The following is an 18,304-nucleotide window of genomic DNA, read 5'->3' as shown; positions in this document are numbered from 1 at the left end:
GCTCACGCTCGAACGAGGACGGCTGCAAGCGACATGGACAAGCTCATCAGCTATCTACCGCCAGGACTGCCCCTCCTCATCGACGTCTTGAACCTGCGGCAGCCTCTCAACGCCGCCCTCCTCGCACTGCTCGTCGTCCTCACTCTCCGCGTCCTCTTGCCTGCGCCGCCCTTTGCACCCCCGCCGTACGCCCTCTCGGACTCGTCAACCAGTGGCGACTATCATTGGAGACCGGCGACACACCCCAAGAGCGAGGTTTGGCGCAAGTGGACGACGAAGGAATTGCGCGGGTTCGACGGGACCGACCCGGCCAAGGAGGGCGGCCGGATCCTCTTTGCAATCCGTCGCAAGGTGTACGACGTTTCGAGCGGCCGCAACTTCTACGGACCCGGTGAGCGCCCTCTCCTCACCCTCCCTGCCGCGGACAATCCGTCCCGCTCGTCTCGCTTTCGTGCTAAAGCGTTGCTTGACAGGCGGCCCGTATGCAATCTTTGCAGGCCGAGACGCCTCTCGTGGGCTCGCGAAGCAGTCGTTCGAGGCCGACATGTTGACGCCTGTCGACGAACCGATCGACTCGCTCGACGACTTGACGAGCAGCGAGTGGGACAATCTAAAGGACTGGGAGCGTGAGTCGTGCTTCTTTGCGTCGGGTCCTATCCACGTGCAGCGGTGGACAAGCGTGCTGACGTTGATCTCTTCCTTGTTCCCCCCTCGCCGCTCGTTCCGTGCGCCACTTTTCTTCCTCGACTGTTCCGCACAGAACACTTCTCGACCAAATACATCCTTTGCGGGTGCGTTCGTTCAGTCTCCACGACTTCACGCCGCTGAAATTGACTCCTCACCGTCCACAACTTGCCAACCGCCTTTGTCTGCTCTCCCCTCGCCGTTCCTGCATCACCTTCACCTCATCACCTCATTGACCCGCTACCAATTACTTAGCGACCTGGTTGAAACGCACTAGCCCGGCGCCGCTCCTCCATCCTCCTCAAGTCCAGTCTTCGTTGCCAGGTCGCCGTCGGTGCCCGTCACCTCTTGACGATCTCGTTATGCATGGAGTGAGGAGGCTCACACCGCGATCCGTGTGTTGGAAGGGGACGATCGAGCGTCTGAGTGTTCTCCTCGCTGCAATTCTCATTTGCGAGGCGCTATGCGCCTCGCTCATACAAGCGCTCTTTCTCGCTGGCATAGACAGAGAATACTCAGCGACTGCGCACGCAGTGCTTGACGTCCCTAGACGGTGCGCCGACCGTCCGCTACTCTGCTTGCTGAAGTTGCTGCGCGTCGTCTCCTCCCTTTGTCGTGTACACCTCGTGCGCAGCTCGAGTTGCGGCTACGCGCGAAGACCTGCACAGCACCTCGCTTACTTGACAGCTTTCACCCGCCCGTCGGCGAAGCAGCTCGAACGCGACACAGCTTCATCAGTCCGACTCTCCTCACGATCAACTCGCCGAAGACACGCGGCAAGGATGGGTCTTTTGGTGCGCACATGCTTCAACTGTGGCTCTCCTTGCGGTGCTGACCCCTCACCTTGCCGCCGCAGCCCTCAGTGGATCCCTCGCTCGTCCCTCCCTTCCTCCTCGTCTCCCTCCCCCTCGCCTACCTCTCCTACCGATTCTACGTGCGCCTGACCACCATCCCGCCTTCTCAGCGGCCGTACGACCCCAAGACCGGCATCGGGCGCGGCGCACCAGGTTTCCAGACGGGCGTCCGTAAGGTCGCGATTCCGAAGGACTTGATGGAGCGGATCAAGAGGGGCGAGGAAGTGAGCGCGGAAGAGATCACGGCGGGAATAGAGAGGGAGAGGGAGAGGCTCGAGAGGGAGGAGCGCAGCTCGGCGAGTGCCGGCGAGGAAGAAGCGGAACGGAGGAAGCTACCCGAGAACGTGGACGAGGAGTGGTTGCCTGCTGTTGCGACGGGAACGAGCGGGAAAAGCAAGGCGCGGAGGCGCAAGAAGTAGAACGCGCAGGCCAAGTTTGGCAGCAACGAGGACATATTCGCACGCCGTCTCTCGAACTTCCTCGTCGTCGATGAGGGCTTCGAGAGTACTGCATTCCTATGCCTATAGACAACTACCGAATGCCGAGTATATCGCATACAACCTCACGGCCTTGAGGACGGCGGGTACAAGCCTGCCGAGCGTTGGGGCGTGATATATCGGAACAAGCGCTGTACAAGGAGGCGATTTCCCAGCTGCTACCAGTATCGTTGAAGGACACATGCGCCCTCTTCCTGTTCAAAGTCGTATCCGGGCGCGCACGAGACTGCAGCGGAATCCGGGCGTGTTAGCTTGGCGCCGGCGGATCTGAGGATGAGAACGCAACGCACAGATCCGGCACTTCGACTCGATGCACGCGGCCGAACCACCGTTTGCGACGCCAGGCAGGGCCGTGCAGTCGATGCCTTCCGGTGCTTGTCCCCGCAGGCCGCCATCGCTGTTGGAGCACCCTCCGCATTGGGTTGCGCTGGACGTCGTGTCGAAGCACGCGAGATAGTGCTTCTCCTGGTCGCCTCTTCGTCGAGAGACGGGACAGACCGAAAAGCCTTGAGGGCAAGTTGCGCCGGCGGGGAGAGCGACGCGGCGACGGTGGGCAGGACCTTCGTTGTCCGAGTCGGGTGAGAAGCGCTGTTGTTGCCGAGGGGGTGGAAGCTGAACAGCCGGCTGAGCCTTCAGTTCTTGGGCGGAATCGAGGACCTTGGTCGAGCATGTCAGGCTTTGCGGGTTGCAGAATCCTGTTTGGGGCGGCGCAACCCGCATCAGCTTGCCCCTACTGGCGCCATAGCGACGAGTCTGGACGCACCCGAAAGACAGGCGTGGTGGTTCGGTTTGGTGCTCGGCTTGTACGATCCGTGGAAAGAGCAGTCTGCACCTTGGCCGCCGCAGACAGCCTTGCCCACTGCACCTTCCACCTGACATCCCAAGTTTCCCGCGCACAGCGAATCGTCGGGTCCGCCAGGTCCCTCGCATGAGTCGCCCAAGCCGCCGCTGAGTGGGCGAACGCAAGGGAGAAAGAGGCAGGCGAGGTCAGTTTAGGAAGGTCGACTGTGAAGGATTGGCGGTCACGACGCACATGCACTGTCCAGGCTCGTCGTCTGTGCCGCTGCAATACCCGAAGTCGCATTGCAGGTCGGAGGTGCACCTGTGAGGAGAAAGAAGGTCGTCAGCCATGCCACCGGAGCGGAGAGCTCCAGAACTCCGCACGGCGACGAAGAGAGGCGACCTCCGAGACGACCCATCGCTGTGCGGGTGCTGGAGTCGTGAGAGAAGAAGAGCATGCTCACCGTGCGCCAGCCCACCCGCAAAAGTACCCTGACTGTCCTGCCGCGACGCACTCCGAGTCGATGGGGACGAGGAGGCCTCGTCTCGCCGTAGGGTGCGAGAGAGCATCGCACGCCCGCTGATTGGGAACGGCGACACCGCAAGGGAACCGTCCGGGCTGAGCAGAGGCGACCGCGACGAGAAGGGAGGCGAGGGCGAGAAGAGAGCGCAGGTTCGGAGTTGATGCGGTCATGCTGGCAGAGTCGATGGGCGTTGCGAACGGGTCGACAGAGACAAGCAGCGGGTCGTAAAAGACGCTGCAGAAAGGCGAGAGGCGAGGGAAGCGGGCGAAAGCAAACAAGAGGGTGGCCGGCGAGGGAACGAGGGCTGCTGCGGGGGGGAGGCAAACAGGACGAGGCCCCCCCCCCCCGCCAGCGCTGCAACCTGGAGCGTCCAATCAAGCCGTGTCGTCGCAGCTCGAAACAGAGAGCCCTTCGATTCTTCCTGCCCGATCGAGTCTGGTCGCGACGCGCTGATTGCCCGAAAATGATTCGAAACGAGATCATCTGGCCGGACCGTCCCTCCAATACTCCTCGAGCTGGGCCCCGAATCAAGCAGAAATGAAAAGAGCGGAGACGAGCAGAGAGGGAAGGGTGAAGCCCACGGCTTGTCGTCCCTGCTGGATCGCCGTCCATTTCCCTTAGCGGCGTCTTGCTAGTACCACGAGACGCTGCCCTCGAACACGACCGAGTTGCGCGCGCCTCGCTCGGCGAGGCCGCTCTTCTGCCAACCTCGAGCGGTCTTGCCGAGTTTGTCTGTCCGCTCTCAGCAAAGCTCTGCTTGAGCAGGTGGTTGCAGCATGCGGCCGGAGAGCGGGCCACAAGCCGAAGCGTGGCAGCCATATGAGGGCGGAACAAGCTTTGGGTGAGGAATGTGACAATATGTAATGCGGCGCGCATCCTGCATCCTGACCCAGCGAGTACATACGGTGATCAAATGAAGTGGCAGATGAAATAGATGCCCGAAGTGTGGCGCTGAAGACGATGCAAACAACCCGAGAGTCGAGCCTGTGCCGCAGAGCGCAGTGCTCCGGTTGGCGACGATCCGCAGTCGGGACGACGGTGAAGGGTTGCAAAGTGCTACGGCACTCTGTCGGAGATAGAGGGCAGCCGGTGCCCCGCTCCGCCGCGATGGCGGAAGCAGGCGACCGCTCGTCTACGAGAACCACCCATGCTTCTTCGGCTTCGTATCCCGCTGGTCCCAGATGATGTCGACGCGCTCGCCTTCGCGGTTCTTGTGCTCGATGCGGTAGATGCCGGCGGCGTCGACCTGGCGGACGCCAGTAACGTAGTACGTCCGCTTGTCCAGCGCCTCTTCCTGGCCCGGGCGGATTGGATGGAACGTCTCGAACTCCCACCATGTGTGCTCCTGCAGGACACGCGGATGATACAAGCACGTGAGTTGTCCGCATCGAGCGAGAGTCAGTGAGCGAGGCAGCAGCAGCGCACCGACTTGTCCAGCTCAGCCTGTGTAAGAGGCTTCGCCTCGATCGTCACGCTGTACCCGAGTGCGACCACCACCTTTCCGCCCTCGAACACGTACCGCCTGCCCCAGTTGTCCCCTCCGACTGCCTTCGCTGCCTTTCCGACGAGCGTGATGCCCTTCCGCAAATCGCCGGCGCCGCTCTCGTGCCATGGCGGGAAGAGAGTGAACCAAGAGCCCCAGTGATGGAGCGACGTGAACAGGAAGCCGGACTGGAAGAAGCCGGTGCCGTCGCCGCGGATATCGAGCTGGTGCAGGGTTGGCTCGAGCGTTAGGGCATCCTCGGCCGACTTCTCCATGACGAGCGCAGCACAGTGCGTCACCATAGCGTCGCCGCCGAACGAGGCGCCGAATTTGGCGAGACAGCGGTTCCCTGCGAGAACACAGGTCAGCGACGAGTGCGCGGCACCGACGACGAAGACCCTCGACGCACAGACACCTTCATCGTTCATCCGACGCATGATGCCTCGACTGACGAGGATGCCGGCGCCGCCGTAGGCGATGTGGCCCCATTGTGCGACCTTGCAGCGAAAGGAAAAGTCAGATGTCGGCCAGATCGAGCGGTGCGAGATCAAGGCGAACCTGCTTGGTCGACTCGCTCAGTGTGCCAACCAACCAGTCTCCGTTCGCGTCGTACGAGCCGAGAAGGCGGGCAAGAGAGTCGAAATCGGGGAAGAAGGTGTCGTCGTCGCTGCAGGCAGATTCGTCAGCTTCCATTCGCGAAGTGGTTACTCGTGTGACGCACGAGAAGATGAACCAGTCCGTCCGAATGCCATCTTCCTCCTCCCTTCGCTTCGCCTCCTTCCACATCTCCTCCGCCAACGCAAAGTACCTCGTCTCGAACCGCTCCGCTTCCCTCTGCCTCATCTCGACAAACATGCCCATCCCGTTCGCCTCCTCCATCGCCTCCCGTGCGCGCGCCGTCTCGGTCGGGTTTTGCGGCGGCGTGAGAACCAAGACGAGCGGGAGCTTCGATGTCATCGCCTTGACGCTTGGATCGAGCGGAGGAGGCTTTGCCGACGGGATCCACTGCGACCAGACTGGCAAGTTCGCCAAGACGCGATCAGGTGTTGTCGACATGCCGAACATGACACTCGAGTCCTTCCATCCTTCGGGGACCTGAGGGCGCGGACTCGACGCAACGCGGTGCACCTTGCACAGCTGCTGACCTCGCTCGTCATCCGAGTTCACGCCGTCGTTCAACCGACCAGCGCCGGGTCGCCGCTTCGCCTCATCCTGGACAGAGACGGTCTGCGCAAAGCGGAGTTCGCGAGGTGGGTAGGCGTAGGGGAGGAAGGGTACGGGCTGATCGCCCGGTTGCTCCAGGACGAAGACGGTCCGATTGGCGTCCGGTGCAGCGGTCTGCGTGCCCTGAAGGATGACGGTCGGGATATGTTTGCGAGACGTCGAGTGCGGGCAATATGCGAGGAGTTTGGCTGTCTCGGCCTGAGAGGGAGAGAAGCGGGCAGAGGTGGCTGTCGACGGTGGACTGTTGAAGTAGTAGATCGTGAAGCTGATGAGGCAGAGAAAGGCGATGAGGTGTCGCATGTGCAGGCGGAAGCGATGTCCGGTAGGGAGCGTGACCATGCCCGAGTTCGACACGATCACGCCTGTACCGGCGCCTGGCAAGCCGCCATCGAGCGACTTCCGCCGGTACGAGGTCAAGATCCGCGAGCCCGCCAGGTTGCGTCGGGTGATGAGGGTCGGGAAAGAGGAGCTCTAGTTTGCAGAGGCCGTCAGCCATCGTTGGGATTCGCAGGCAGCTATGAAGGCGCACCTGGGTCGCCGCAAGCTAATGCAATCCTCGTAGTATCGCGCGAGCGCCCTGCAGCCGGCCGTAACCGTTTGGTGATGAGGAAGGGGCGGGGCTGGCAAGGTCTTGCTGCTGTGCACTGGGCAGTCTAAGGCAGCCGCGAGAAGCTATAGACAGCTGAGCAAGCGCGCGGTGTGCGAAGCGCGCGAGCGTACGAAGTAAGAAGGCGGAGGAGCAAGTGCGGGATGCGGGACGAGGATGCTGCAAGATGTCGATGCCAAAAGCCAGCCGCACTGCACTCTACATAAGGAGATGGGCCCGAGGAAGCTTGCGCGCAAGCACTATCGTTACAACAAGTCGCAATCGCGACACCAGGTCAACCGCACCGGAACGAACGGTTACGCTTCGCCAGCCCCCGCCTCATCGCCGAATCTCGTGTTCCGCCAAAAGCTGCCATTCGAGTGGAATCAACTACACGAGCGAGTGAAGCGGGAAGAGGAGCGGGCGCACCATGTTTGGTATGCTGTCCTTGATCCGGTAGACATGCTCGCACTGCGGGCAGACCATCTCTCCGTCCGCAACTACGATCTGTCAATCGTCACACGCAAAATAAGCATTCGACGCTCTGCGAAACGAAAAGGACAAGCCGCGGTGCGCACCTCGAGCAAGACATGATGCAGCGATTTGAGGAGGTCGAGCGGAATGGCTTCAGGTCGCGTTAGGTCTGGTGATTGTTCTGGAAGGTCGGTGTTGCCCAACTGTTCACGGGGTGGATGTGGATGAACATGGGTCGTCTGTACTTCGTTGCTTGGCTTGCGCCCAACGCAAATCCGTCTCCCTTTGCGTTTCCGGCGTCGAGATTTGCCGTATCCGCCGCCGCGTCCCGCTGCTTCTGAAGAGCACGACCTCTACAGGGCATTGCAAACGCCAGGAGTCCGCGCTTCCCGGCAGACATTCCTTCTCCTCCCCTCGCCGGCTCGAACCCTGTGTCTTCGCTTGACCAGAACAAAGGGACGCACCTCCGCCGCGCTTTTTCGCAACGCCTGCCACTCGAGCCTGCTCAGCACCCCGCGCAGAAACTCCTCGTTGAAGTCGGCTTCAACCATCTCGAGCTTGGTGACATTGCGGAAGGAGAGTGGGAAGTTGGTCGGGTATGCACAGGCGCGCGAAGGGCAGGAGAGGAGGTTCTGGGTAATCAGTCGAACCATGTCAGCAGTGTTCGTGAGCGGAGTGTGTGGTGGTCAACGCCAACCCGAATCGCCGTCTCGATGGCCCAGCCAGCAACCCTTCATCTCAGTCTGAGAAGCTGGCTAGTGTTCTGGGCTATAGACGCTGCTTGCTTGTGCGCCTGGGGTGACTCACTAAACCGCCTCTGCTCTCCTTCCCATTCTCTCCGTCTTCATCAGTTACGTGAGGAGCTTGGTTCGATGGCGTCGTCACGGCCAGGAAGAACGCGATGGGCTGGCCGTGCACACCTAGATCACCTCGTAGGGTGCTAGCCAGCGCTCGCCCGCGGCGAACCAGATGCGGGACTGTCCGGACCCTGCCGTCCTCCTCCCTCGCTCGCCGTCCTGCCTGTTCGACGGGGCAGTGGGCTGCGCATTGCTTGCGGAACGAGACTAGGCTTAGGACCGCACGAGGCCGCGTCATCAAGCCCTCCGCCGACATTACTGCTCTCCTTTTCCCTTCTTCTTCACATGGCGCTCCCAAAGAGTGCTTATCTATGCTGCATTAGAGTCTACGGTTCAGTGTACGGGTATAAGAGTACTGCAGCGCTCTACAGAAGCTCCGGGGTGCGTTGTGCGGTCAGGCGGCGGCGTATGTGACTTGAGCGCCCTCTTCCAAATCGAAAACTTCGCGATATGCGGCGAGCTGCGCCTCATAGTCGTACGACGAGACCGATGGTGGTACACTCGGTGATGGCGCATTGGCAGCTACGCTCGAAAGGAGCGCGGCGGAACTGCCGCAGGTTGACAGCATCAGCACGCGTCTTTGCCGGACTTCGAGAGCACATACCGCGCGATCCAGTCCTGCACGACCGTTCCCGCTTCATCCTCCAGCTCGCGCCCTCCTCCTGACCTTTCGTTGACAGCGTCGACCAGCAATTCCACCTCGCCCTTCAGTTCCTCGCACAAGGAGCGAACGGATTCCTGTTGCACCAGCGAGAGGTACGGGAGGACTTCGACGGCGGGAGTGAGATGGCGCGTCAGGAGGGACAGGGTAGAGCGGAGAGTATGGTGGGGATCCGGAGGGGAAGACTGTACATTACGAGAGGTCAGCTGCCAAGGCAAGATTGTCATCCCGAGCGAGATGTACTCACCTCCACCGAACGCTTCTGGTGAGCTACTCGTCCGGAAGGAACGGGCGAAGCGGAAGGGGCAGCCGGACGAGCGCGAGCAAAGTCTTCTACCGGTCGAACCTGGATGGGCAGAACGCTGTTTTCGTTGGAGGCGGCGACGAGCTGCACCAGTGCGAAGAGAGCATCGTGCTGCGAGTGTCTTTGTCATCATAGGCTAGAGGACGGGCGCGGAAGCTGAAACGCACAAGTGCGACGCCCATCCGAAGCTTCTCCTCCTCACTCGCCGTACCTCCCAGACTCCGCTTGATCCTCTCCGCCGTCTTCCCAAGCTCCTCTCCTTTCGTGCTCAGCCCATCGCCCAGCCGCTCCAACCATCGCACCGTCTCAGCCTTGTGTTCTCGTTCTCGCGCTGCGAGGACGGCGGAGGGTGGAGGGTAGACAGCTTGGAGAGTGCGAAGGTGGGTGCGATGCGAGGGCCTCTGAGCTGGACGTGAGAGGTGGGTGTGTAGACTCGGGAAGAGCGGGGCGTGAGTAGCGGAAGCGAAGTGGGCGGAGGCTGCGTGAGGGAAGGTCAGAGGGGCTAGCGCGCCTCGAGAAGCGTGCCGGGACGTACTGAGCAGCACAACCAGGCTTGCGAGAGACAACGTATCGAAGAAGCGGTAGAGCATGTCGCCGCAGGATTCAGGCAATCCAGCAAGCAGAGCTGCGAGGGAATTGTCCAAGGGCATCCACCGCCGTGGCAGCCTTTGTCAAGCACGAGCATCCCCGGCCCCCGAACAAGGTTTGCCTGCATCGGCCTGTGCGTCGCAAGGGCGGAGCGAGCAGAGGAGACGAGGACAAGGGCACAAGGGCTGGCGAGAGGCGGAGGTGACCTGAGCGAGCCGATGTCGGTTAGCGGCATGCAGCGGGGTGCGAGGGTGCCGAATTCGACGTTGCTCGACGACAAAGGGCAGGAGAAGCACGCTGGCATCGGATCGGGAGCAGGAGGCCTGAGCATGAGCAGAGAGAGGCGAGCGGGCGGGGCTGGAGAGTCCGTGACGGTTCATCGCCCTCGCTGTTGGCGTGCTGTTCGATAGCAATGCCGAAGTAGCAGTCGGAGTGTGCTGGCCAACTCGTCGACTGTGGATAGCTGGTTGGCCGTCGAGGTGCGAAACAAGGCAGGGTTGACGTGGCCGAGTTTTGGCGCGAGCGAGGTTCGAAGGACGGGAGAGAGACGGACCATTCACCCAACGCAGAGGCGAGCGGCTGCTTCAGGACTCTCGCACGCTCTGTCGACAGCTGGGCACCCTCGCAGCGACCCCAATCGGACGCGACAGCACGCGTGAGCAGCATTCGTCCTCCCTCCCCTCCCTCCCCGACCAGCGCGACAGGACAGGCCTCGCGCGCACGAGAACCACGGCGACGAGCACTCGCAGCACGCAGTAGAGCAGGATGGCGCACGCGGGCGGACCTCAAGGTGGGTCGAAATGTCAACGGGACAGGAAGTTGAGAGGGGGAGAGGAGGGATCCGGCCGACACTCCGCCGCCGCGGTCGGGTCGGCCAGTGCGCTGAGCGGTCGATGTGGGTCTGGCGAGGGACTCGAGCACCGTCCCACAGCTCTCGTGCGCGGGCGAGGCGTGCGGGCAGGCGTTTCCCTCCGTCGACTCCGCTTTGTTTGGCTTCCAGCAGCCAGGCGGTGCCGATCAAGTGGGGAGATGCGGCGGGTCTCGCTGAGCTTGTCCATCCTTCACAAGCGCCGTCGAGTACTCTTCTGGCTCCATCGGAGCGCGCCATGGCTGCCGTGCCCGCGTCGCCTGGCTTTGCCTCGTCCTCGCCTCGCCCACCGCCCTTGATCAGCTCGGCTTGATCTGAATGTTTCGCATGCTGATCTGTAACCCGCACCGAACGCAGTGAACGGCAACAGCAACCCCGCCAAGCGGCCTCTTCAGGAGTCGCCGACGCAGCAGCCTCAGGGAGGTTTCCCCTCCGATTCGACCGCCAGCCGGACCATCTACACCTCGTTTGAGCCGGCCTTCGCCACGAACGGTGCGATGAACGGGAACCAGCTCGACGGCGGAGACGACCACGACAGCTTCACGACCAACGGGCTGTACGGAGGGCAGCGAGCAGCAGGGCCTATGGGCAGGCAGCCTTCTGGCGACGCGGCGCCCGGTTCCATGGCTTCGACGTCGCCTCAGGGTCAGCCGCGAAAGCGTCTGAGGCGCGGAGGTCCGACACCGAACGACGACGTGCGTTGCAACCGATCCGTCGTCCTCGAGCGCCGAGCTAACCTCCCCCTTGCAGACCGGCGACGAAGGCCCCGGCAGCTTCACCGACAGCCTCCAGCACCGCCTCGCAGATGTCCACGTCAAGTCTGAAGCCGGCTCGGAGGCGTCCTCGGCGGTCGGCAGCGCGAGCGCAAGCATGGCGCCGACGCCGTCTTACCCTGGCAGCGTGGCTGGCGGCGACGTCAAACCCGACGCAAAGATGTCGATGAGCGACTCGACTTCCGCCGTACGTCAAGGAGTCTACGTCGGCTCGCCGCTCGTGCAAGGCTCACCTGGGCGATACGCCGTTCCTTCGCCACAGCTCGCCGGTCAGCCAACGGCTGGACCGTACTCTCTCCACACGCAGTACTCCCAACCACAGCAGCAGAACCCTCCGACGCCGCCTGTCGCGCAGATGCAGCTCGAGAACCCGGCGTTCCAGGACTTCCTCCGCAAGGTCGGCAACTCCTTCCCGCCCGAAAAGTGCTGGCAGGCGTTCTCGAAGCACCCGACCGACTTCAACAGCGCGCTCGCCGTCCTCGTCGGGGCTAAACCGCTCGGCGCCCCCGGAGGAACGATGGCGCCCTCCTACGCTGCCGTCAATCCGCCTGTCGCCTCTCCCGCGCCCGGCACGCCCGGCGCCATCCCACCCCAGTACGGCGGCGCGAATCCTCAGTACGCCGGCGTCGCCCAGAAAACCCACTCTCAGCAGCAGACGCCCCAAGCCCTTCATCCCGCCTATCCCGGCCAGATTCCTGGCCAAGTTCGCATTGCACCCGGCCAGCCGTATCCGCAGCAGGTCGCGCGCGCTCCGAACGGCATGTCCATGCATGCTCAGGCGGTGGGCACTCCGCAAGGTGCCGCGGCGCTTCAGCAGCAGCAACAGGCGATCAGCTACTCCCAGCAGCAGCAGGCGATCGCGTGGCAGCAGCGGCAGGCGAGGGCGCCGCAGGGCCAGCCGATGACGCCGCAGCAGATGCAGCAGCGCGGCTACGGACCCGCCGTCACCCCTCAGCATCATCCGGCCGCCGCCTACCAGTTCCCGCCCGCCTTTACCGGCGTCGCTGGCATGACGGACGCGCACGTGAGGCATTACGACCAGCTGCAGAAGCACTGGAGGGCGGGGACGATCTCGCAAGCCGACTTCAAGGTCCTCCAGCAGTACATCAACGTCCTCGCCCAGGCCGACCAAAAGCGTCGAGGCGGACCGGGCTACCCGCCTGGGTATGGCCAGCCGGCCATGTACTCGCACCAGGGCGTCTATGCAGGCGGGCAGCAGGGTCAGATGCGGATGCAGCAGCAACAACAACGACCGAAGCCGGTCCCGAAGGCGGTGGCACCCGCAACTTCGGGCTCGATCCTCGCTCGCCAGCTCGCGCTCGCCAATGCCACCGCGTCGTCGGCCAGCAAGAAGCACAAGGTCAAGAAGCGCGCGTACGCCAGCGACTCGGACGATGACGGCGGGGACTACGATTCGGCAGGCAGTGGAGACGAGTACGGTACGCGGGAGAACCCGGCGATGGTCGCGCGGCGCGAAGCTCTCGCCGTCGAGTTCTTCAACGACTGCACGAAGGAGAACTTGATGGAGCTCGCCGGTGCGTCCTCAACCTTCTCTTGCGCTCCCAGGTCTCACTGACGATTCCGTCTCTCGCAGGTTGCAACGCGACCCAGGCGACCCTGACGATGAAGCTTCGACCCTTCGCCAGCGCCAACGACTTCCGCACCCGCACCCGCAAGCAAAAAGGCGTCGGCAACAACATGATGGACGTGTACCTCGACGTCGTCACCGGCATGGGCGAGGTCGACAAGGTGCTCGACGAGTGCGAACAAATCGGTCGCCAGCTCTCGTCCGTCATGCAGATCTGGGCGTCCGGTGCGGCAGTCTCGGCGAAGTCGGAGCAGGGCAAGCCGGGCGCGTCGGGATCGAATGAGGTCGGCATGGATCTCGTCGCCATCTCGGAGGAGACGATCGCGACGAGGGTCGATACGTCGAACGACCCGCGCGTCCGGGAGGCCTTCAAGGACTACATTCGCCGGCAGCCCGCAGGCGTGCCCGAGTCGATCAAGCTCAAGGACTACCAAATGCTTGGCGTCAACTGGCTCAACCTGCTCTACCGGCGCGGCACGAGCTGCATTCTCGCAGACGAGATGGGCCTCGGCAAGACTGCGCAGGTCATTGCCCTCCTCGCCCACCTCAAGGCGACCGGCGAACCTGGTCCGCACCTCATCATCGTCCCTTCGTCCGTCCTCGACAATTGGATGCGCGAGTTCAGCATATTTGCGCCCGATCTCAAGGTCGCCACGTATTACGGCTCGCAGGCCGAGCGTCACGAGTTGCGGAGCGAGCTGCGCAAGATGGAGGAGCTTGACGCCGTCGTCACGACCTACAACATTGCGACGGGCAGTCCTGACGACCAGAAATTTCTCAAGCGCAAGATGGATTTCAAGGCGAGTTTGCGTCCTTCCGTAATCTAGAGCGCACGCACTGATGACCTATTCGCCTCGCTGCAGGTCACCGTGTTTGACGAGGGTCATCAACTCAAGAACAGCGAGTCGAAGAAGTACAAGGACCTGATGCAGGTCCGTGCCCAGTGGCGCCTTCTCCTCACCGGCACGCCTCTCCAGAACAACCTGCAAGAGCTTGTCGTGCGTGCCGCTTCCCAGGTCTCCTCGGCTCGATCCACGCTGATGTGCCTCTCCTACGACAGTCCCTCCTCTCCTTCATCCTCCCCGACCAGTTCCGCGATGCCAACGAATCCCTCCGCGCCATCTTCAAGGTCCAGCCGGGCTCGCAGACCAACCTCCTCTCGCGCGAGCGCATCCTCCGCGCCAAGAAGATGATGACGCCTTTCGTCCTGCGACGAAAGAAGGCGCAGGTTCTGACGGAGCTGCCGAACAAGACGGAGCGTATCGAGTATTGCGAGATGACGGAGCTGCAGCGCGAGTGCTACTCGGAGGCGCTGCAACGGAGTCGCAAGGCGCTAATCGACACCGAGGACGACGAGTTCGAGGTCGTCGCATCGGAGGACGACGAGGAAGCTGTCGTCGATGCGGCGGCGGCTGGCGACAACGAGGACAAACCGAAGCGGACTCGCAAGAAGGCTGTCGCCGCGCCGAGCACGAAAATGGGCAACAAGGCGAACACGTCGTCGAGCGCGCACATCCTCACCGACCTCCGCAAGGCGTCGAATCACCCGATGCTCTTCCGCCGCTTGTACGACGAGAAGAAGCTGAAGGCGATGGCGCGCGACTGCCTGCGCGAGGAGGAGTTCTTCGACCGCAACAAGGACTTGATCTTCGAGGACATGGAGGTCATGACGGACTTCGAGCTTCATCGGTTCTGCCAGATGTACAAGGTGAGTATCCAACCACCTCATGGCGGGGCGCCAAGCTGATCCGTCGCTCCGACAGCACCTCAACAAGTACGCGCTCAAGGAGAACGAGTGGATGCAAGCCGGCAAGATTGCCAAGCTGCAGGAGATGCTCCCCGACATGAAGAAGAAGGGCGACCGCGTCCTCATCTTCTCGCAGTTTACTCAGGTCCTCGACATCCTCGAAGTCGTTCTCGACACGATGGAGCTCAAGTACCTCAAGCTCACGGGTCAGACCGCTGTCGGCGAACGGCAGGGACTCGTCGACGCGTACAACAACAACGAGGACATCACCGTCTTCCGTGCGTCTGGCCGCGGACGCTGCATACCGCGAGACGCCGTGGCTGACCTAGCTCCTGCTTGCAGTCTTGTCGACTCGCGCCGGCGGCCTCGGCCTCAATCTGACGGCCGCCAACACCGTCATATTCTATGATTGCGACTACAAGTGCGTCCTTGACATCGCTCGCAAGCTGGTACGCGTACTGACCCTGCTCGTCGCGCAGCCCGCACAACGACAAGCAGGCGATGGATCGTGCGTACCGTCTTGGACAGACGAGGTGCGCTATCGCCTTCCGATCGCACAGGGTCCTCCTGCTCACCTCCTTGTCACTCGCAGGGACGTCTCGGTCATCCGCCTTATCACGCGCGGCTCGCTCGACGAAGACATGTACCGACTCGCGACCGCCAAGCTCAAGCTCGATGCTGAGGTTTCTGGGCAGACATCATCGATCACAGCGGGCGAGAAGAAGCCCGAGGAGGAGGAGGAAGAGACGGGCGGCGCGGAGAAGAAGATGAAGAAGAGTCTGCTCAGCGGTCTCAAGCGGCAGTTCGAGCTCGAGACGCAGGGCGGCGGCGCTACGCAGGCGGAGGTAACGCAGCAGGAGAAGGGTCAGGACGCTTGATACTGGCTTGGAGACGACGGATGGTAGACGCTCATATCCTTTCTTGTAGGGTCTTTCTCGGTTTTGTGTCCCCATCGTTCTCAAGGTATTCCGGGTTTACCCTCGCAATTGTAACTCCCTATGGACCGCCCGTGACACTTGCGAACATGGCGTGGGAGGAGAAGCTGGCCTGGGAACACGAACCGAGAGCTCCTTGCGCTTCACTCGCTTCCTCCTCCCTTTCCGGGCAAGCGACCTCTCGCTCGTTCTGCTCGCTTCCGCATGCCGTAGCATACTCCCAAGTTCGCTCGAGGCTCCGCGCTCACCATACGCGCCGCCGCTCACCAGGAGAGCGGGTGGGAAGAGGGCGGGACTTGGACGCGTAGGGCAACTGGGGCGTGTCGAGGGCATGCCAGGCAGGGTGAAGGCCGTTCACAGGGCGGATACTGGAGTTCTCCGCCCGCAGCGACTGACGGCAGCGCCTCAGCTGGCATCGTGACTTTCCCACCTGCTCGAGGACGTTCCCACGAGCAGCTCATCAGCGGAACCTTGCAATCTCGCAATCGCAGTCTGAGACACGCCTAAGCGGGCTCTGAACCGGTTCATCGCACGCAACGCATCTCAGCGACGAATGCGCCGTCGTTGTCTCGCGGGATCCTCCTCCTCGACTCGCCATTCCAGGAATGCCAAGTCCGCTCTTCAAGGTTAGACTGCAGCGCGTCTCATTCGCTCACTGAATGAAGCGGAGCGCGGAACGCCGGCCTGACGTCTTGGCGGCGCTCGGGAGGATGTTCTCAGGCTTCCTTCGCACGACTCGCATTCCCAGGTCATGCGTATAAAGCGGGCGGAGCTCGCTCTGCGTCTTTCTCTCCTCTTCTTCTACCACACTCCTCGTCGAGCCGCCGCCCGCAATCTCTCGTGCCCGCACCCAACCTTACACATTCGCTTGACCTCACCTTCCTTCCGCTACCGCTCGAATACCTTCGTCACCATGCTCGTCAAGAACGCCCTTGTGATCGCTGCTCTGGCAGCCTCTGCCATGGCGGAGGGCGTCGCTTCGCCTGTCGAGGCTCGCAGCATCGTAAGTCCCGCCTATCCTTCCGACATTGTCCTCTCGGCTTCGGGAGTCCTGAGACTGACCCGTCGTACGTCCACAGTCCGCGCATAACTCCGCGAACCGCATTATCAAGATCAAGCGTTCGCAGGCGACCATCGCCGAGGAATTCGCGAAGCGTTCTCCTGTCGCCCCCGATGTCGCGGCGGCCGAAGCTGCACGCCTCGCGCGTCGTTCTCAAGGCGCTCGCCGCGTCGAGAAGCGCCACCACGGCGATGCTACGCATGCCGCGAAGCGCGCGACCCAGGTACGTCGCCCACATTTCCTCCGCCAGCCCTCGCGATCCGAGCGAGTTCACTGATGTCGTTGGTCCTCATACAGCCCACTCTTGAAGAGCTCAACGCACAGGAGCAAGCCCTCCTCCCTGGCGTCAACCAGCTTCTTTGGGAGACCTTCTTCAACCTCGACGCGACCGCGCTCAATGCCGAGGGTGCCGTGCACGGCGCCGTCAGTGGCCTCGGTCAGCTCGCCAAGCGCAGCATCGAAACGCTCACATCGGAGCAGAAGCGTGCGCTCCCCCTCTTCCCCGGCCTCCAGAACCTCCTCAACCAGGTCTACCCTGGCTTGAACGGCGTCGTCACGCACACCGAGAACACGGTCACTGGCGCCGTCGACGGGGTCGACAAGATTTTGACGCCCCCTTCGACCGGAACGGGAACTGGCTCGGTGGACCCATCGCTCCTGCAGAAGGTCAACAAGGATCTCCTCTTGCCCCTCTTCTATCACACGAACGGCGTCGTCGTGAACGGCGAACAGGCAGTCAATGGCGCTGTCGACGGCGTGCGTTCCACTTTTCGCACTGAGCCTGCGTTTGATCTAACTTTCCTGGTATCGCAGCTCGGCAAGGTCGTCAAGCGCGAGGAGACGGAGAAGCGCGACAACCTTCCTCTCTTCCCAGGCCTCGACAACCTCATCTCGGAGACTACGCCCGGCGTCAACAACGCGGGTGTTGCCGGCGAAGCCGCCGTTCTCGACGCGGTCAAGGGCTTGAACGAGGTGAGCCCATCGTCGTTCGCCGCCTGTACATGTTCTTGCAGCTGACTTATCTCCCGCACTGTGCAGATCCTTCAGAAGCGCGCCACAACGCCCGCGACGAACGCCGGCACCGCTTCCCCCGCGCCCGACAACACCGTGCAGGTCCGTTCATGGTCCGACTACGTCCTCAAGGATGATTGCTGACTCTCTCTGCCTCGCAGCTCACTCTCGCCCTGCAGCAGCTTCTCCAGCGTCTCCTCGGCACCGGCACCGTGAGCATCTCCGTCGCGACTCCTTCTCCAAGTCGACGCTGACCTCTTTCTGACAGCCCATCAACCTTGGCGGCATCCTTGGCGGCCAGGGCCTCAACCTGAACCTCGGCGGACTCCAGCTCTGAAGCCGCAGCCCTCGGAAGACTCTTTCTTGCTTGCGCTCGTTCGCCCCGCCTGCAGTCTTCGTATTCTTTGACAGCTGCCCATGTACATACATATACCCGCTGTCTTTCTTAGCATCTTCGCATCACGTACTCACGAACACCTGTCAATACACACTTCTTCAATCCTGGCAGAAGTTGCGACGATGCTCTTCCCTTCCCTTCTGCTTCGTTTCCCTCGTCAACTTCGTCTACTTTACTGCGCGTCTGCTGCTACTGTCCAGCTCGCGCTTGATCTCGACGGGCGAGAAGGGAGCCATCTTGCTTCCGGAAGAGACTCCTCGAGGCGGCTCCTCTTGCCGACACGACATTGTCAGCTTCGTCGAGCCTGCTGACGGCTCTGTACGTTTGCTAGAGCTGCAGTCGAGCAAGAGGCCTGCTGACGCCTCACTCGTGCGCACAGCTCTCGAGTCTGCCTCCCCCCTCCTCTCCT

At 62.3% G+C, this 18,304-nt stretch overlaps 8 protein-coding genes across 8 annotated transcripts; 4 read left to right on the top strand and 4 right to left on the bottom strand.

Moving 5' to 3' along the window:
* Positions 1-33: 33 nt before the first annotated feature.
* Positions 34-961, top strand: RHTO_06107 (cytochrome b5; the record flags this gene model as incomplete). Its single annotated transcript, XM_016419768.1, has 4 exons — positions 34-391; positions 474-626; positions 761-791; positions 940-961. The coding sequence occupies 4 exons, from the start codon at positions 34-36 to the stop codon at positions 959-961; spliced, it is 564 nt and encodes a 187-aa protein (XP_016275222.1).
* A 505-nt stretch (positions 962-1,466) lies between these two features.
* RHTO_06106 (uncharacterized protein) lies at positions 1,467-1,957 on the top strand (the record flags this gene model as incomplete). Its single annotated transcript, XM_016419767.1, has 2 exons — positions 1,467-1,478; positions 1,541-1,957. The coding sequence occupies 2 exons, from the start codon at positions 1,467-1,469 to the stop codon at positions 1,955-1,957; spliced, it is 429 nt and encodes a 142-aa protein (XP_016275221.1).
* Positions 1,958-2,193: 236 nt separating this feature from the next.
* Positions 2,194-3,509, bottom strand: RHTO_06105 (delayed-type hypersensitivity antigen-like protein; the record flags this gene model as incomplete). Its single annotated transcript, XM_016419766.1, has 5 exons — positions 2,194-2,261; positions 2,326-2,730; positions 2,799-2,983; positions 3,069-3,137; positions 3,331-3,509. 5 exons carry the CDS (start codon positions 3,507-3,509, stop codon positions 2,194-2,196), a joined length of 906 nt encoding a protein of 301 aa, XP_016275220.1.
* Positions 3,510-4,471: 962 nt separating this feature from the next.
* On the bottom strand, positions 4,472-6,385 carry RHTO_06104 (glycosyltransferase family 31 protein; the record flags this gene model as incomplete). Its single annotated transcript, XM_016419765.1, has 5 exons — positions 4,472-4,684; positions 4,765-5,171; positions 5,232-5,319; positions 5,381-5,489; positions 5,544-6,385. 5 exons carry the CDS (start codon positions 6,383-6,385, stop codon positions 4,472-4,474), a joined length of 1,659 nt encoding a protein of 552 aa, XP_016275219.1.
* Positions 6,386-6,971: 586 nt separating this feature from the next.
* RHTO_06103 (tRNA (m2G10) methyltransferase complex) lies at positions 6,972-7,759 on the bottom strand (the record flags this gene model as incomplete). Its single annotated transcript, XM_016419764.1, has 4 exons — positions 6,972-7,001; positions 7,062-7,139; positions 7,211-7,309; positions 7,571-7,759. 4 exons carry the CDS (start codon positions 7,757-7,759, stop codon positions 6,972-6,974), a joined length of 396 nt encoding a protein of 131 aa, XP_016275218.1.
* A 598-nt stretch (positions 7,760-8,357) lies between these two features.
* RHTO_06102 (uncharacterized protein) lies at positions 8,358-9,578 on the bottom strand (the record flags this gene model as incomplete). The annotated part of the gene is made up of 4 exons (XM_016419763.1): positions 8,358-8,511; positions 8,568-8,809; positions 8,872-9,039; positions 9,096-9,578. 4 exons carry the CDS (start codon positions 9,576-9,578, stop codon positions 8,358-8,360), a joined length of 1,047 nt encoding a protein of 348 aa, XP_016275217.1.
* A 703-nt stretch (positions 9,579-10,281) lies between these two features.
* On the top strand, positions 10,282-15,370 carry RHTO_06101 (SNF2 family helicase; the record flags this gene model as incomplete). Its single annotated transcript, XM_016419762.1, has 11 exons — positions 10,282-10,306; positions 10,742-11,079; positions 11,135-11,344; positions 11,420-12,692; positions 12,752-13,563; positions 13,609-13,743; positions 13,806-14,453; positions 14,509-14,770; positions 14,835-14,913; positions 14,972-15,025; positions 15,085-15,370. The coding sequence occupies 11 exons, from the start codon at positions 10,282-10,284 to the stop codon at positions 15,368-15,370; spliced, it is 4,122 nt and encodes a 1,373-aa protein (XP_016275216.1).
* A 970-nt stretch (positions 15,371-16,340) lies between these two features.
* On the top strand, positions 16,341-17,835 carry RHTO_06100 (uncharacterized protein; the record flags this gene model as incomplete). Its single annotated transcript, XM_016419761.1, has 7 exons — positions 16,341-16,430; positions 16,507-16,710; positions 16,785-17,243; positions 17,301-17,459; positions 17,526-17,600; positions 17,660-17,710; positions 17,767-17,835. 7 exons carry the CDS (start codon positions 16,341-16,343, stop codon positions 17,833-17,835), a joined length of 1,107 nt encoding a protein of 368 aa, XP_016275215.1.
* Between the last annotated feature and the right edge of the window lie 469 nt (positions 17,836-18,304).

This window comes from Rhodotorula toruloides (assembly GCF_000320785.1).
Source record: "Rhodotorula toruloides NP11 unplaced genomic scaffold Scaffold4, whole genome shotgun sequence".
Lineage (NCBI taxonomy): Eukaryota > Fungi > Basidiomycota > Microbotryomycetes > Sporidiobolales > Sporidiobolaceae > Rhodotorula > Rhodotorula toruloides.
The sequence above is the reverse complement of the archived record's forward strand: the minus strand, read 5'-3'. Positions and strand labels throughout refer to the sequence as shown.